The 20,615-nt window shown below is 27.7% G+C and overlaps 1 protein-coding gene across 1 annotated transcript in view; it reads left to right on the forward strand.

Annotated features, from left to right (window-relative positions):
* Positions 1-1,170: 1,170 nt before the first annotated feature.
* LOC112688641 (nephrin-like) overlaps positions 1,171-20,615 on the forward strand; it is a 576,118-nt gene continuing 556,673 nt past the window's right edge. Inside the window, exon 1 of the mRNA XM_025561937.1 lies at positions 1,171-1,756. Coding sequence (XP_025417722.1) covers positions 1,681-1,756 — 76 coding nt within the window. The 5' untranslated portion in view covers positions 1,171-1,680. The remainder of the gene's footprint in view (positions 1,757-20,615) is intronic.

Consider the following 20,615-nt stretch of genomic DNA (forward strand, 5'->3'; position numbering starts at 1 on the left):
TTAAATCAATCACCTCACGACCCCCTCCCCCATTACAATAAATAGTAATTTAACCTTTATCTGTTGCACTATTTACAAAATGTATTATACTCGTATCATTAATCATTAACAAAAGTAACTAGTATACGAATACGGGTAAACGTTGATTGTATTTGCCACTTTTTATCTATGCAAAAAAGGCTTCTCTCTCATGGAGGCATTAAAAACTAAGTACAGAAATCGTTTGTTATAATAGAAAATCACTTACTTTTATGCGTTTCAAATGTCGATCCATGAACTAACAAACTTTTTCGTATACAACAATCACAGATATCACATTATTCTGTTTCATTTAATTTTTAATTTTAGTTTAACCCCTCGGTTGAGACTTGCTGAGGTGAAAACTCATCTATAGTTAATTCGAGTTGACTTTAGTCGATTGCGCGTCGTTCGAGATTATAGAGTTAACTCTCTGACTCCGGTTCGAAAACGGCATATTCGTTATTTCGAGTTACAACCCTTGTTATCCGAGTGAAATAGGTAGATTACTCGTTACTCTATTGATAATATACTCTAATATTTTAGAGTAATTTTTTTGTAATTTTAATTTTTGATCATACATTTATGTATATATTCCATATTATTTTCAACACTAACACTTTTATTTTGTAGTTTTGTGGTATAATGTAGTTATTCTTTTCATCATACACATTTATGGCAATGATCACCTAATACTATAGTTTTTACTGTACACAATTTTAATCTCCTTCGAATAATTTTTGTGTGTAATATACTATGGACGATTTCCTCATTGAATCGAATAACAAACAGATTTTTAAATAAACTTATTCGATCTTGAAATGAGTATACTATGATTGTAGAATACATTTTCTTAACGATTTTCAATCAGTTATCAAAAAAATCTCATCTAACGATCGTTCGAATTTTTGGAGTGATCTCGATTAAACACTACTCTACTACACTAACTACATACGAATATTGGAACGCGACCCCGGTGTAAACGATAGTGTGCCGTGAAGATAACCGGACTCGTCGACGAGGACGCGCAAAGTTTTCAACGGTCAGCGGTGCGGGGGCGGTGCCCACGGTGGTGGCGCGCCGACCGTCAACGAGTCTGGTCCGCCGATCGGCCGTTAGCGCGCGGTACGAACGGCGCACGCACATATACGAACACCGCTTCGGAGCGAGCGCCCGCCGTCAAGTTTCTGTCACGCGCCAGTCGCCTGACCGTCCACATTGCGTTACGGTCGTGCGCGCGTCGTTGTTCGCGAGCGTCGCCGGTACGTCCCGGACTGCACGTTTCCCGCGCGCGCGAGTTTTCTTCCCCGTTTCCGCGTCCGAACCGGCCGGTATCCACCGACACCGGTATAACAATAATTATAGTACACGTCGGTTCGTGAACCGCGGTACCACTACAAGTACCACTACCGCCACCGCCACCGCCACCGGGTGCGGTAACGCGATTTCGGCAAGCGTTCCACGGTCTACCGTGACCACGAAGACGACGAAGATCCCGCAGTCCGGTATGTACGACGCGGGTTGACAGCCGAGTCACTCGCAACACGATCCGCCGCCGGCGACGGCAAAGACTTTTTTTTTATTCGCTCACCGCGGCCGACCGAACGGCTTTTACTCTTGCGTCGCACGTTACACCGTTAACCCGTCCGATTCGGCAACGAAATGGTCCGTCCTGCGGTCTTGGCTTTGGCGCTGCTGTTCTGGCTGAACGCCCGTCCAGGAGGAGTTTCGGGTCAAGGTAATTGCACCCTTTATTTTTATTACACATACTTATATGTATGAATGTATGTATGTATACGTTACCCATGTGTGTGCAATATACGACGTGTGCGAGTGTATGTGTGTGTGTGTGTGTGTGTGTATGTGCACGTTATTCACGGCCGCCCTCAGTTAACCTGTCAATTCGGCCACGTCGTTAAAAAGTCACGCGATATTTTTTATTACATCTTTTTCTTTTTTTTTTTTCATATTTTTCCATATTTTTTTTTTTTCATACTCATTTACTCTTTACACTCATTATACTCTTATTATTTATAATACAAATGGTGGTCAACTAGACGCTACCGTTGTACTTAGTAATTCATTTACATTATAATGTATGCGTATTATTATACGTTATGATTATACACTACACGATTACTACACGATTATACATATACATGTATACAATTTTATTATTATCCAATCTACCCAAGCACTAAAACAAAATTGGCGAAAATGTCGTTGAGACATCAAAATATTTCTAATACCATTATAATGCGCACCGACATTAACAAATTATCTGCACAACATTTTGATCGAAATTTATTATTATAAATTGCATAGGTATTCTTCATGCTTTTATGCCAAAGGTTTTGTTATAATATAACTGCACGCTGATATTTTAGTTATTTGTTGCTCACTTTGTTGTGTTACTGTTTAAATATCATACATTTGATTTGTTTAATTTTAAAACCATATTTTAATTAAATTAATTTTTAGTAATATTATATTTTCTAAATAAATTATTTTTTAATAGTAAATTAATTATTCACAATGTTCTTATAATTACAATAATTATAGTTATATAAATAATTTTTCATCTTTGATTTCGATTCTAACAAAGTATTCCAATATGAAACTTGGTCTTTTCCTTTGATATTATCGTGTGCACCTAAGAGTATGCGAGTTTTTAATAGGTTTATTAATATCAAATTATATTAATTTCGTTCATGATCTTTATAATTAACTCATATCATAGGCCTATATTACTTAATTTCTTTCAAAGAATTGTTTTAGTGATAATATTTTGCTTGATGAATATTTTCTCAGAATTATTCAAAAATTAGATAATTTATTAATAGTTCATGTTATTTAATATACCAGAAAATATTTTTTCAAAACTATTTTAATTGTTAATATATTAATTTTTTGCAATAGATTCTGTATTCAAATAAAAATAACACAAATACCAGTGGTTCTAGGGTGTTTTGTTACACCTCAGGTTACATCTATGTATATAATATATTTATTGGTTCATCATTGCCCTTTTGTTGTTAGCTGAATATCGCTTAAATATTCAGTATCAAGCTTTGTACATTATTATTATTTTTATAATTTTACAAGCTTTAGCTATATCAAAAGGTTTCCAAGCGATATTACCGAATATTTGTAAGTGGACGGTGAATCGTTTGATGGCCAATGGTTTTATTATTGGAGTGAAAAAAAAATGAAGTTAATAAAAAATATCCCGTGACAACATATTTATGTGAAGTAGAGGATTCATTATTATCAAACATTGAAGGCAATTTAATGTTATGATCAATATTATAAAATAGGGAATTTGCAGTATATTAATTTTTCTACAAGATTTATAAATGGTATTTTTATTTATATATAAGTTATACGTTTTTTAACTTATATATTGCTATAAGTAAATATTGAAGGAATTTATATTCACAGAATAAGTCTAAATTTAATTAAATTAAGGTGTTATATGTTTATGTTGAAGTTTTATAGAAATATCACTTAGTGTATATTTTTAAAGTAGAAGTAAATAAACAATGAGAATTAATTTACAATACACTTATATTTTATTTTGTTAACATTATTCTTGGGTAATAGATTTGCACTGAAATTTTTATATTATATTTTAGTATACACATACATTTTGGAAATTCAATTCAGAAAATATTTTACTCGTCATGTTTAGGTTTAATCGGTAGCTTTCCCAATAAACTTCGTAGAGCAAGTGTTGATTGATCATTTTTAGTGATGGATCTTAATCTAATTTAATTTTAAGTCAACTTTAAAACTTAAATATTGAAAAGTTGATTTTTTTAGGTATTTTTTATGTAAAATGGCATACATAATTATGAGAAATAGATAATGATAATTTTTTTATTTTTTGACTTCAATTTTTTTAAGTTGTAGTTTTATTTTCAATGTTTGTATAAAAAATGTACCCAACATTGTTTCAAGACAGTCTAAAAACAAACATCTAAAATTATTTTCGAGATTATTTAATTATATAATAAATTTAAGTTGCAATAAAATTTAAGTATATGTTATTAATAGACATACAATTATAAAATACACCGAACGATTTTGTATTCATGATAATTCTTTAGTACCAAAATGATTTAAAAATATGAATGTACCGAATAAAAATGTACAGTTCCTACCAAATTAAGTTGTTATATTAAATATTAATGACATACGTAAGTATATTGTACCTACCTATATACATTATTATTATATGTTGGTAATTTAACAACCCATACTATTTTATTTTTATTTCATGCTTCTAAATGGCTATATTAAAGTTTTAAAAGTGTTAATTTTATATTTTTTGAATAAAAATATCAACTTACTTCATTTGTGTATTAAATTAAAAATAATGTACTAAAATAGTTAGTAGTATACCTACAATAAAAATTATTGCTTTGTTCTGCTGTAAAACATAATATAAATATGACTTATTTGTAATATTTTGATATTTGATTAAAATAATGAAAATAAGAACATAAAGTAAATTAAAATTTAAGGTTTTAAAGCTTTTAAGATTATTTTATTATTAAAATATAACATTTAGTTCTATGTAAAGAATGTTTATTTGTCTACATTTAAAGAATAAATATCTAATATTAATTTTAGTATACATTTTTTTTTTATTGTTGATCTTTATAGTTTTTTTTTTCATCTACATTTTTATATTACATTAATGAAATGCATATAATTTATTTTTTCTATATTTCATATTTATTGTATTAAAAACATAATAATTAAAATTAAATTTTAAAACCATTATGAAGTAGTTTTTTTCATTAAGAGCCTATTTGAGTACTATTGGTCAATTATGAGTTATTTAAAAAAAAAATATTGACATTTGATAATTTTTAAAATTATTTTAATTGCTTACTTTTGTTTATACTATAAAATAAATATTAACGAAGTATATTTTTTAAAATTATTTCTTTTGAAACTGAACTAAAAATGTTCACACCTACGGTTTAATCAATTTTTCGAACAATTGCTTTTTTGACAATGTTTAAATCTTAATTTTCTTCACAATGATTTTATAAATCATACATAAACACACAGTTCACAATTTGCTATGAATAAGTTTAGGTAATATTTTAGTGAAAAAATAGTAAAAACGATATTGTTATTGGTGACAGAATGGTTATAATATCGAATTCGGTGTGGTATTTAAAGATTTTTTTCATTCGGGAAGATGTTTTTATGGCTCATGAATGAATATTGACATATTAGACTGAAATCATAAAAAAAAAAATACATATCACAATTTTACTAACTAGATAAATATAATTAAAAAAATTGGGTGAAAAATAATTAGAAATATATGTAAATGTTAGCTCTCTTTATTCCGTTGTTCAAAATAATGTTTTCATTTAAATCTTTCGCTAGTAAATCATTACTTTAATAAATGTGCATTCAATTAAAAAATATTCCAGCTACAGATAAGTAATATATATATAAATATGATTACATTATTTCTATTTAACTAAACAATTATAATTAATAGAATCATGAGATCTTTGACCTATTTTTTACCATTATACTTTACAGATAAAAAGAGTAACAATTCATGCATAGTTATCAATTAATAATTACAATGTTTTCATTGAAATAAATAAATTTTATGTACTCATAAGACTCGAAATGCCATAAAAAAAAAAAGAATTAAATTGTTTTTGTAGTAATTTTCTATGTTATTAGAATAGATTAAAAATTGTCATTTTTTTTTTTTTATTGATGATACATTCTAAAAAATAGTGACTTATTATTACACTGATATTAAGTGTTGCAACTTATGAAATCAACTAAAAAAAAGAAAAAGATCTAATCATCGAATTCATGTATAAAAATAAAAATATAAATAACTAAATTAAATAGCGATGTAATAAAATGATAAATAATCAATTCATGTAAATATTAGCTCTAAATTTAGTATACATAATTTTGTACCAAATAGATTTGCAAATTTAATGTCTAAAGTCTTTTATCTAATTTGTGTCATACTTCTTAATAATCATAATCATGCAAAACAAAAAAAAAAATTGAGTCTGGTCGATAAACATCTGAACGCTAGTGACAATATATAATATTTGTCTATGGTAAAATCGAAGATGAATAAAGACTAATAAGACTAATAAAAGGGAACAGAAAAATGTAAAATGTTAATTAACTTTTGTCTCCTATCTTGCTTATATTTTTGATCAATAAATTATAAATTATAGAATTTTAAAAATAATACTAAGCGATGAATAATAATATATTAAAACCGAATTCTTTATCTCATACCAAATGTAATTTAATAGTTGATAAAGTATAAAAAATTGTTTATTCTTGTATGTATTTAAATCACGTTTTAAAATAATGTATAATTGATCAATAACAATTTTAAAATTATAACAGTATTTCAAATATATAAATTAAAAAAATCTTCACCTTTAAATCAATCTTGTCATACTCTATATGTAGTTTAAAGTTCACGAAAATTGTGAAATTTTGCTTTCTAATTGAAATAAATAAACAATTGCTCGTTGAACGCAAATATGAATAAAAATTACTTCTGTAGTTGAAGGTCCCATTAGTAGTATATTATTAACTAACCCGTTCTTAGTAATTTTTGCGATGTAGTGATTAGGATATTAATTAAGTATATAGGAGGCACATTGAATCACATCGATTTAGTCGATTTAACTGCATACGACGTTGTATCACACGTTTCATCGAAAATTCATACATCAGTCTTACATCCACAGCTTAATTAAACGATTTAAAAAAAAAACTATGAACCGGAATGGATAAGAACTAACAATAGCAGAAATAATAATTTTATTCGTTCTTAAGTTCAAAGAGTCGCTTGCTAGATTTAATCGTTTCTATAATTACAACTGATGATCAAGTTGATAGAACGAAATTATCCAAATGGATTGTTTTTTTTGGAACCTAATATTTTTGGAATTGTTTCAAGTCAACGTTAATAAGATTAATTTGAAGAAAATTATTCGCGTTGAAATATAAGTTTATTGAATACTACAGATATTAATCTCTCTCCCAATCTAATTTCCCATTTCTGATTCGACATTCGTGACTTGATATTATCAGCATTATAACAAAAATATTATTAAATAACATATCTTTAAATTCCTGCTAATCAACTAACATTCTACACGGTTGCTGAATTCTGTAACATACATATAACGTCTATGGCGACGGCGATGATAGGATAAAGTTAATGAAAGTGGCGGCGTGATTAAATCGAAGGAATCCGACAGACCCTGATAAATGGAGAAATTTGCAGGTTATCTGTTATAGAACGTGTGTACATTGTCCGAGATCGTCGACGTGACGAGGTATGAGAAGGGAGTACGTAACAGTCGCCACCGTCATCTCGTCAAAGTTTAATTTATTTTTTTGGTGCCGTGCAGTTTGTTGCTATCGCCGTCTACGACGTTTTGGTGCTGGGCTGGATTAGCACTTACCTTTTTAGCGCTATAATTTAAAAAAAAAATTGTGCATTTGTGGGGCTGGTTGGACACTATTTATTTTCCTTCTTATTAGATTTTTTAAATCATTTTTATTAATAAATTTTCATTAGCTGGAAGAACACCTTAATATTAATAGAAATAAAAGTAACACAAATAAAGCAATAATATACGTGTTTATTATAAAATGTATTAACTAGTGTATTATATTGTACTATACATTACTTTTGCGGCTTGTAATAATCCTAATGTGCATTAATTTATAACACACGATGATTGTTCTTTAGTCGATATTACCCGTTTTCTAATATTTGTTATGACAATTTCTTTTTCAACTATTGTGGTTTCAGAATCACGAGTATGATTACTTTGAAATATTTTTAACACACCTGAATTATCAATATTCGTACGGATCCGGGCTGGATAAGTATTTTTTTGGCGGCACCTCCAAAATGCTTTTTTACTTGTCAGTTCTATACTTGTCAAAAATGTATATACCCGTCATATGAAAAAACTTCGCGATCTCATTTGGTTCCATTATAATATCAAATATTAATTTGTTCACCTTACGAGGTACATGAACTTGAATGTACTATACGGTGTAACAAGTTGGATTCTAGAAAAAGTATTAGTTATTGTATAGTTATCTAATTAGTCGTAATAACTGATAAAGATTAATTCGTACATTCCCATTTTGTTTCCCCAGTGTCGAACCGGTCGTTTATAAATTCTCAGAAAAATTATATAAAAATAAATTGTTTAAAGAGAACTTTAGAACAATGTTTAATAAAATAATATAAAATACAATTTTTTATATAAATATGAGCGTATATCTTTATATCAATATTTATATTTTATACATTGAGTATTTTGTCCCGTGTGTGTTTGTCAAATGCATACATTTTTAAAATTGTAGCACCTAAAATATTAGCGCTGAACCGGTCCAGCGCTAAATCGGTGGTGCCAGAACGTCTAGTTTCTAGTGAATATTTTTACAGTATGTTTTATAACAGTATTAGTTGATCAGCACGAAATGGTCTTCCAATTCGATTCCAAAATAATATCTGTTATTTGTCTTACGATAGTTAATTAATAACGTGTAAGCCACAAAGCGCTCCAGTTCATCGGTAGTGTTTTCATTATTTTTTTTTATTTATTTTCATTTATTACATTTCAAACAGCATCACGCACGCTACAGCTCTATATAATAATTGTATAGAATTATAAATTAGCAAATTGAATAATTGATGGATATAATGATGGAGAGGTGGTACGGAGAGAGAAATATGTTTTAAATATAAGCTATTCGGTCTGCGTGCAACCCTTCAAACGTATGTCATTTGAAAGAAGCATCGTCGCCAGTTGTCTGTCTCACCTATATACGCCCTAATAAACATAAGATATTTCATTTTCTAATGCCCCTTTTGAATATATATATGTATATATATATATATGAATGTTTATATATATATATATATATATATATATATATTATACGTATAAACACGCGCACATATATACATGGTTTTCTCAACAATGGCATTATTAATGATGACAAAATGAAACGCTTTAATATAGAAGTACACGCACGCACATTGCGTCGATGGCAGACGACTCCTCGCCGACGACGCGGCAACGGTATTCATTAACCATACTGCATAGGGTGTCGCTACCACCATTACCACAGTCTTCACCGAATTGTTATAATAAAATTCCTAAATGATATTCTTACAAGTCTGTGTATTGCTGTACCAACTGTTGTAAACCCTTTTGCGTTCAAATTCGAACGTCACTTACCCAACACCCCAAGGTCATGTCATGCCCCACGTACTAATTTCATGTACGACGGCGAAAAAGACAATATAGTGAACGGGTGGCATCGGGCGCGTAGGGTAAAAAAAAAAAATCACCTACGCAATGCCGTAATTAAGATTGCGCGAAACCTCTGGAATCGGTTACGCGCGTACATTATTGTTCTCGGCAGAAAAAGCCGTTTCTAGCGTCAAAACAAACTGCCGCCTTTGGTGACTGACGGGTTTTCTGTTGTTCGCGTTATTTGTGCCTGATCATTAACCGCCGTCAGAGTTTTAACAAATTGTTTTTCTCTGTCAAAAATCCATTAACGTCTTATTGTTATAAAAAATAAGAAAAAAAACAAATAACCTTCTGTAGATTGTATCGGGTCGACTTTGGCTTATTTATGCATAAAATGTCGACAATTTATAATATCACGCTAATAATAATAGCGCTTTTAAAAGAATATTGGGTTTTCTCCTTTATTATGTGTTACTGAAATCAAATCTCACTGATCATTCATGGTAACATTTCTCATCACGATAATAATTTAGAAAAAAACTATATTATATATTATTTTTTTTTCATAATTTGTAGAAATACATTTCTTTGAACCTTTTTAAAACCTTTTATGCATTCATTTTATCTCTTTTATTTCGGTGGTTTTATGATATTACTGTTTATAATTTTTTACTGTCGACTCTGAGACACGTACACAATGCACATTATTAAATACGCGTTTAATCACAAATAACTGTACGAAAAGTTTGGTAGGTGTAACGTATTGTGTGCAAGTTTATCAGTACAAAGTAAATTCTATAATAACTCTTGTCTTTGTATGACTCAAATTGCAATTAATATAATATGTGTATTGATTTTCGTAGTAAATTATAGATTTAAAATTACTTGTGTTGCTGCTGAAGTAAAATAATTTTATCATTTTCCGACATATTTTCTTTCTCAGTTAACTGATCCTTATTAATTTTCAGATTTTTACTTTTAAACGCCAATCAATGGTCTTTCTTATAAATATATGTTTATAGTCTAGCTACATTATGTTAAATTCATTTCCAAATACACTTTTATACACTTTTTATGACGAATTCGTTATCTTAGTTGCCTTATAATTAAAAAAATTAAGCACTTCTTTTAAGTCTTGATAATCTTAAAAAATAAAACTTACCTAGATATTCTTCGAATTTAAACATTTAAACATCTTAAAGAGGTGTTAATTTCCGTACTAGGAATTTATTTAACGACAAAAATAAGTCTACTAAAAACTTATGAAATATTATTTTTTTTTTATTCTTCCGAATTATCTATCGGTTATTGAAGTTATTCAGTGCATCTTATGACATAATACCTACTTACGTAAATACTTCAACTATTTTTTTTTTCGTTTACATATTTCTATAATATAAATATTAATTTTAAATATTTGTTTTTTATAAATTCCATGAAACAAAATAGGATTTTGAAAAAGTTAAACGAATACTTTTTCTATTATATATTGTCGTACTTTTTGATTCATTTTAAAAACTATAAAATTTTTTCCCACGTTCAAATTGTTATAAGTTTTCTTCAAACAACATTTTTATTATTTTATTTTCATGTAACTATATAATTTTTTTTTAAATAGTCTCTGATGTAAATTTTATAATGCCCAATAAAAATTTAAAAATTGATGATAACATCTCTGCATTCGCAAATCGAATTTAATACTTATAATTATATACCTATGGAGATTCTTATTATACACATTAAATATTATATATTATATACACATTTATGACCTACATAATATTTGTGTAAGAAAAAATTAAATTATTTTGGTGCGTTACACATATGTCATAAATTGTCATTGGAGTTGACATATATAAATGTAATACAACAATACCAGTCGTCGGAATGTTTGTGTATAGGTTCCTAGACAGATGCTGAGTTAGATTATAGAATATAATAAAATTTTGAGATTTTATGTAAATAAAAATATAAATAATAATGGGCATCAACAAATAAAAGTTTATTTCAACGTTGTTCAACATAATGAATGATCGATTTAATAGCGTTGGCATCACAGACTAAAATAACGTGGTCTAAATTTTTGTTAAAAATAAAACTTTCCTTATACTTTTAAGGAATTCACTTTTCTTTGTTTTGAATTAGTTCGCTGAAAACTTTCCTGCGTATTTTCCCTATCTTAGTAAACGTTAATACACTTACAAAAATCTTATACTTACAAAAATCCTATACTGAATCAATATATACATACATAGCTTGGGAGACGGGTAGAACAAATATTATAAAGAAAATTGCATTACTGGTACTTGGTAATTCAACTTTTGGCAATTCTTGGTTTCTACCCTCTCTAACCTGCCGACACTCCTTGAAGAAATTCCACCCCATCATTTCTTACACGGCCATCACCGTTCTAAATTGTGTATATTAAGTAGCCAACGAACACGCGCATGAAGCTAATTATGTTTATAACACAGATTCGTATCCAAATTTTAAAGTGATTTATTATTTATGAAGTAGTTCTTTTTGATTGATTGTGTTGCCTCCAGTTATTAATTATGTATTAATTGAAAAGTATGTGTATAGTATTTATGTTTCTTTTGTTGTTGTTAAATTTCGACCTGTCGAAATGATAAAAAAAAATTGTTGTATATATTTTATTAGTTCTTCAAACTGTGTGTTTCATATTTTAACCATATTTAAATGAACATAAAAAATAATTACGCTTTAATCTTGGATGAGAAGTTTTAGTTTGAGTTCGGTTATTACACCGTTAATCAAAGTTTTAGTTTTAGAAAAGATAACGACAAGAATAATTATAATTTAAATCCATCTAATATAATTTATATTCCCTAGAGAAAACAGTAACTTTTAGTGAAGTCGAAAAAACAGTTGAAATCATAAGGATAAAAATGACCATATACGACTATAGTACGATTTACTTATTCATAGTATTAATTGTATTAGAATATTTAAATATTCACCAAACAGATTATGATGTTTTATTGTATTTAATGATTTTATTTCTGATTAGGAAACATAATTATTGCTGTCGTAGTTATCAAATAATATGTATATGTAGTTTATAGAATTTGATGGTTTAAAATTATCAAAACTTTTATAAATGCCGTTTTTAATAGAAGTAACTACAAAAGATAACATATATTAACATAGCAAATTTAAGTTTCTTTACAAATAAAAAAAATATTATTTATGCAATTTCAGTTTTCAAACACAGTATTTTAGTCAATATTCGAATGCATTTTGTAAAAATATATTTTGTCAACGGTTAGTTTTTTGTTTTTCTATAAATTATTTTGTAAATGAAGAATTTATATTGTTTGATTAAGATATAAAGAAATAATTACTTTTTATTGACTAAATACAAACTGAATAATATTAAAATCATTATAATATAAATTAATGAGGCTGAAACATATTGTGCTCTTAGAAAATATTTATAGCATAACTCTAAATTCATGATTATTTCTTATGAAAAAATATTTGATTTTCATAACTATAGCTTACCAGGGCTGCAAGATTTATTTAAAAACAAAATTACTAAATTAAATAATTTAAAAAAAAATATGGGCATTTTTTTCTGTAATGTGCTAAATGTTTTTTAGCGGTATATTTGTTTAATTTGTATACAAAATAAATAGCATGGAAGGATTGTACGAAAAACGGCTAATATACCAATTTAGACCGTGGTTATACCAATTAGTAGAGTTGTTAATGATTTGAAACCAGACCTTTAAGACAATGGTATGAAAGTCGATGACGTCTACCAGCGTTTTATTTATCTTCTTTATTCTCAAAACACGTTAAATTAATTGAACATTTTTAGTATTATTATGAATAGCTATAAATTTACATTTTAATTTCATAATTTCAAAGATTAAAGATCCTTAAAGAAGTTATTCGTATTGAGTATTCTTTCAATATATATTTATTTTTATTTTTTTATAATTTTATTTTTTTATTTAGTAAATTTTTATTTTATTGTAGATATTTCAGTATTACCAGGTGGTTAGTCATCGGTTTCGTTTTATCAATGATCATAAAAATATTTGCTTAAATAAACACGCTAAAAACTTTCACAACTTAAATCTCAAAGAAGATGTGAGTTAAGGTAATCATTTTTTTTCAGTCTTCTCGTCAAAATCTTCTATCAAGGTTCGAGCAGTGGAAGTTTTGCTGTAAATGTAATCATATGTATTGTACTATATAGTATTACAATGAGGTTTGTTTGTTTCAAAAGGGACGTTGAAAACTCAATAGATACGCGTGTATAAAACTCGGGTCATAACTTAACATCTCGTGTACATAGTGTTGTTTGGTCGGTGGAATTTGTTGAGCATTCGTGAAAACCTCCTGTTGTATTCTCTTATTTAAATTATTATTCACTTATTACTATACAAGTCGTTTTCGTAATGGTGTTGCATATTAAAAACTTTTATTTCTCAACCATATAGTACACTTAATAATAATTATAATAATAATAATATTCCGTGTAAACTAAGTTATACAAAATCGTTAATTTTTATGTATTGTATCTCGGGTACCTCTTGGTCGAGGTTTAAATACGATATTACCGAAAGAGAGTTATTTATACTATAATAATATGGTAGATAAGTCATTGCAAATTGTACATCAAAAGTGTTTCTTAAGTAGACCGACAAATTATCAATAATTGCACGACGAATTAATGCAGTATTATCGGTTTAGTCTAGACGGTAACCCGTACTATGATGACGAAATTTAGTAATTAATATTATTAAATCATCTCCATACATTCGGATGTTTTCATTATGTGCGGTGTCTAGTTTAGAGAACTGTGAAGATTATATGTTACGTATAGCACTACTATTGAGTTTCAAGTACAGCGAAATTTTGATTCATTAGTTCTTATAAAAAGTCTTATGTAAATTATTTATTCTGGTAAACATTCTGTTAAACTTGAATTTATTCATAAAATATAATTATTTTATTCACCTACTAACATGTTTTAGTTCATTGGTAATAAATATAAATTTTATTATTTCAATACGTATCGATGTCTAACTCTGTTGGATAAGACATAATTGTTAAAAATTGATTGATTTTAATGGTCTTCGGTAATTAAATAATGATTAAATATTTCTTGTTATTATTGTCTAACTATATTATAGAAATGATGATTGTTTAATATCTAGTTGTTTAAACCAATTAAGCATATTTATTATTGATACAAAATGAGAAATAACTTTTATAATTTTTTATTTCCGGTCTGTAATTAAATATAAATAATATTTATTTGTCAAATATCTACATAATTCAATATATTTTATAATATGTTTTCATTTTAAACATAATATTTTTTTAAATATTTTGTAGGCACTTGTTCTATTAACTATCGAACTTATATATAACTTTATTATATTCGACTTAGACAAATTATAAATTATGAGGAAAACAAGGCATGGTTATATTACCATATATTACCAGTTTTTATGATAAAGTTATTATTTATTTTTCTATGACAGAACTTTTATGAGTAAATTATTACCAAACTTTTAGTATAATTATACTGGTAACTTTTACCAACTTTCTTTGTATAATTTCTTTGTAATTAATTCAAATTGCATGAAACATAAAGTGTAGTTTTATTATACATGATCTATAAAGTGCAGTTAACTACAGATAATTTTTAATTATAGATATATAAAATAAATATCACCCGATGAGATATATGAGTAGACAGAGTGATAATACTACCAGAAGTTACTGATTTTGGGTTAAAGTACTTACGTTATTTTATTTATGGTAATTTTATCGAGTTTTGTCTAAAGTTATATAAACAACATACGATATTTTTTCACAAAATATTTTAATTAAATAGGAAAATTACATTTTAAAATGGCATTCATATCCAATTTTCGATTATTGAGAAACTTTATTAAACTTTTAACGTACATCTTATACTTCAAAAGAGTATTGGCATGAATAAAAAAAACATAATTGGATAACCCAAATACATTCCTCGAGTTTCTTAGAATTTATAATAATATAAGTAAATTTATGTTCAATTAATTTTGCTGTTCTGTATGATGTTAATAGTCATGTCATTTTTTTATCGTATATTTAAGCATAAAATTTAAACTTTTTAAATTAAATCAATGGGTCTCATTTATAAACAATGTAAAAAACCCAAGGTTTTTTATCCATTATTAAGTTCTTTAAAATGTTCAAAATGTATTTTCTATCGTTGAAAAATATTTTTAATTTAAACTTTAAATTATTTAAATGACTTAAGCGATTTTATTACATACAAACAGTAGAACATTATGATATAAAATTCTCGAATATTCTATAATATAAATTGTTGATAAAAAAAAAAAAAAAAGAACAAAAAATATAAAAAATAAAACAAATTAATATCTTTTAGTTTATCATAATATTAATGAGGTCTTAAAGTCTAGATGTATTGTTAATTTTTATTTCATGAAACTTCACAAAAATAAACATAATAATTATCAGTTATGTTTATCCAGATTAATATAATTTATATTTTATTAAATTTAAATAATAAACACAACGAAATTAATGATTTACTAAAGTCACGTTTTGTTACATTTTACCAGGCATGAATCTAGAAATGAAAAAGGGGGGCTGGAAGAAAAAATTTACTTCAAGTACATAAAATAAAAGTACATAAAATTATAGGCATTAAGTTTAAATTTTTAAAATGAATAAAATAATTATCATAAATGCATATTATAAAATAATAATAAAAATCTTTAATAATAAATTTACCTTTAATTGCAAACATTATATAATAATGGACATTGCTACAACCATAAAAAGCCACATTGGCTTTATTTAGAATTTATAAATGAGCAATTTGATATTTAAGTTGCCATATTTATTAGATAATAATGTTTTAAGCAACTGGAGACGCGCATTAAGATGAGTTTAATGTTTTAATGTTTTATGTTTTATTTTTCTTACCATTTGACGTAATAGTCATTAATGAATTATAGAAAGAAATTACGTTTCATGAATCGCACAAAAAGAATATTTAAAATATTCAATGTAAGTAAACGTGCAGACACTTAATAATTTAATAGAGTTTTGAAAAATTGGTAATAAAAACACGTTAAATAATAAAATTATTGGTAACATTTCCCAGGAGATACTCTTTGAGTGTTATCGGTTTTCGACGAATAAATGTTTTTGCATAATCACCTTAACTCAATGCATTTGCACATAAATTAATTAACATATTATAATGTACAGAATGTCGAACGACAATGACACCAATTTACAACAGCGGAATGATTAAATCTATATTTTATTACACATTTGCTCCTCGCAGTCCTTTTTCTACTCCCAGCAAATATTTTAAGTTAGTAAAATTTCACGGGGTAGAACTTGTAAATGATTGGTTATAAACTAAATAGTACAGTGATAAAAAAACAAAATTGTGCATTAAAATATATTTTCGGACTAAAAGAAATACCTAGTCCTAAGAACGTCTCGCACAGAATGCTGCAGCAATACAGTATTGTACAGTAGTAGTGACCAACAAACCATCATTTATTGACGAATACGCTAAATAATTAAATACAAGTTGAAAAAAAATATATTCTCGTTAATCTAAAAATATCATGTATGTAAAATTAAATATAAATTAATAATTAAAATATTTTTATACTATAATATATTATGCATTTTTTCACTTATAATAATGATGACTTAATAAATAATTAGATTTATAATAACTGTATGTTTAATAAAAACGTAGCTAAACAAGTTAAAAATGTCTATACCTAATATTGAATCTACCTATAGAAAAAATGTATAACTTTCAATCTGTCAAAAAAAACATTTTTTTTTCAAAGCTCTATGTAAATAAAATTTTACTCACCACTGTTTTACCACATGCATTACATAGTATTGTATTATTTTAATATACTATGTCTACACATTACTAAAGGATCCTTTCCCTTAGCTGTAGGGTAGATCTGTGGTACCAGTCGTGTGCATACATTATTTACCCGTGCTATTTGAAAATTCATTGACAAATATAATTTGAATTGGATTTTGTGCACTCACTTAATTTTCCTTAACGTCTCTCATGGAAAACCTGTGAGTACTTAAATCGTCGTTTTCGTCAATTTTTTAGTCGCCATCCATGTCCATTGTTCTAAAATAATGTTCAATGTGTGGCGTTATTGCGATCGACACGCACCGATGTGTAATAAAGACGAAACTAGACATGTAGCACACACGTAGGTATATCAAATCGTATTTTCTCGTTTAATATAATGAATATACAAATGTGTGTGTGTGTGTAAAGTTTATTCTTCTTCTTCTTGTGGGTTACGGCCTTCAAGACCATACCTGCAAACAAATTTGCCGCCATATTTCCCTATTCTCTGCAGCTTCTCTCTACTGTGTATTTGGTTCTACTGCTTAAACATCCTTTTTGATACGATCCTTCCATCGTAAACGCGGTCTTCCTAACGGTCTTTTCTCAGTGTTTATTATATTTATATTTTATGTGTTGTGCACCACACGTGAAACAATATGTTAACTTCGTTAACTGTTTTAGATATAAATTATAAATTATTGTATTTTGACACATCGGTTGGTTGATTTTCAGTGTTAATGTTTTATTTGTTAACTCAATCGACCCTCAGAAGGAAACGAGCATCAATATTTGAGTATTTGAATTTCATTAAGATAAAATGAAAAAGAATATCTGGTCTATATTTTACCAATTATTTTTTACACATCGTACCTATATCATATACTTAAACGATTTATTTTAATTTTTTTAATTTATACAGCCAAAAGCCCAGATTATCACAATTATGAAAATAATTTATAATAATACATATCGTATAGCCTTATAGCTCATTTCTATGTGTGTGTATATTTTGTATGTTTTTTTTTAATATACTTTTTTTCTTTTTTTTTTTTTTGGCACCAAAACAACTGTTACGGATAGCGGCTTATAATTATTACTATTGTTTGCGTGATTATTTATAATATTCCACAAGAACTTAACCAATAAAACGTGTAGCTTTGTATAATTATACTAATCGTGCGCAATAATGTATAGACAATCGGTAACTTTTATTATATTGACACGTAAAAATGATCAAAGTTTTATAAAATGTTTAAGAATTCAATAAAAAAAAATAATTTCTGATACAAACGTCGGCCTGAGTTCATACAACGTGATGATCGTAAGTGCTCATTTCATTACCGGGAAATTTTACGTTTAAGGTGTGTCGTACACTACAATATATTATGATGTACATATTGTAAATAATATATATATATTGTGTGTGTGTGTGTGTGTTCATGGTCGTCAATGTCTTTTATTAGTAAAAGTTTCATTTCGGTCCGAGCTGCTGTCGCTAAACGTATATATAGCGCATAACTTTTATTTTTTTCCCTATTTTCTTCTTTTGCGCTCACCAAACTAAACTGCTCAATACTAACTGCTGTTACACACCTACTTCCCTGCAAGAATGACGAGAAAAGTCTGGATTTTTACGATTATACTCGTACCTTCACCGCTAACGACTCATAGTGTGTGCACCACCTATAGATATAATGTATTACAGTCACGCAACATTAACAGTAATGTAATAGTGTAACAGTGGTACAGCAGTAAAGAAATGGTTGTATCTCTGCGCAAAATTAATAGTTAAACCCTAAATGCGCTGATCTTGCGCAAATAATAATATTTAAGATTGCAGAAAATGTAATTCTTTATACATCTTTTTGCAGAGCTCAGTTATATCCGGAACATCACTTTACAGTATTTTAAATTTCCAGCGTTTAAAAGCAATACAAAATTATATGTATATACATTTTTACTTTATATTTTCGCATGACCATGAGATCTTTCTATTTATTTTCTTCTTGTTAAATGATATTAACTGCGGTCTATAATGGTGATTTCAACGCATAATATAATTGCAGTGCACAGTGAATGTAGTAGAATGGGCGTTGTAGTTGCCAGTATATTTTATATAAATATATGAGGGATGTTTGGCGCGTGTGCATATATACTGTATATATTAGTAACGACGTTTCCGTTAGATTTAAATTGTAGCCATTTTTACGTGGCAAAATAATTTATCGAACAAAATAATGCTTTCTTATATTGTTGGTACTTTACTTACATACTTAATTTACTCTCGCGTATAGCGTGTTATTATTATCTTAACGAAGACGTTGATAAACGGATTACGATTAGTATGTACTTTACGCTTGCGCAGTACTAATCGTATTATTTTGGTCCGTTTTAATTAGTGACACCACGTAATAAATACGGCAGTCTGCCGTGGTACAGGTAGTACAATAATACAGTTAGGACTGAAATATTTTATTTGGTGTTGTAAATCATCTCCGAACGACCAAAAGGTAAAACACTAATAATACTCAACAATAGCATCGATAGTATAATATTATACCAACTATAAGAGATGTAAGTATTGTTGTTTTGATAGAAAAAATATTGTTGAACGTTCTGCAGAGAAGTCTTGCAGTTTTGCCGTGAAACGTACGAACGGTATATTATATTATTGTGTTTTGTGTATGCGCCACGGAGTGTTGAAAAAACAATAAAAGTGTAAACTATTTCCATATAATGAAAGTAATATTATATGTATGTGTAAACACACATAAGTCCATAGTACACAGACGAGTAAATGCATTTTTTTTCTTTCTGTGAATAAAATATATAATTTGTAAAAGAAAAGTTTACGATAACTTGAATGTTCCGTGCAATATCCATATAAATGACAAAAACAAAACGATTATCATAAATTATTGTACTCTATGTGTATAGGTATACAAACGTACACACACACACACACCATACCCCCGTTCTCTCATGAGCAGTTAGTTTAAAGCAAAGTCGCATTCCGAATAATATTTTCAGTGTATAATATACTGGTAAAAATATTTTTCATTTACATGGAAACAATTTTTTCATATGTGGTTGAAAAACAGATGAAGAGTCAAAGAGAAAATCTGCGCACCGACAACGGTCGTGCGGCGTATACATATTGTATATCGAGTCGGTCAAACGGTATATTGCTATTTATTTTTTCATTAAAATCCATTTAATCGTTTACATGTGCGTGTATACATAGATGTAAAGATATATGTTATCTATATATTAATACCCGGTGCGGAATATCTAATAAATTAGCTTTTTTCAATCTTATTTAATGTTAACCCCCCTTCTTGCTACACGTAGTTCATCAAGAAATCGTCGTCCGT

Source organism: Sipha flava, unplaced genomic scaffold (assembly GCF_003268045.1).
Source record: "Sipha flava isolate LNK unplaced genomic scaffold, YSA_version1 3_pilon_pilon, whole genome shotgun sequence".
In the NCBI taxonomy this organism is placed as follows: domain Eukaryota; kingdom Metazoa; phylum Arthropoda; class Insecta; order Hemiptera; family Aphididae; genus Sipha; species Sipha flava.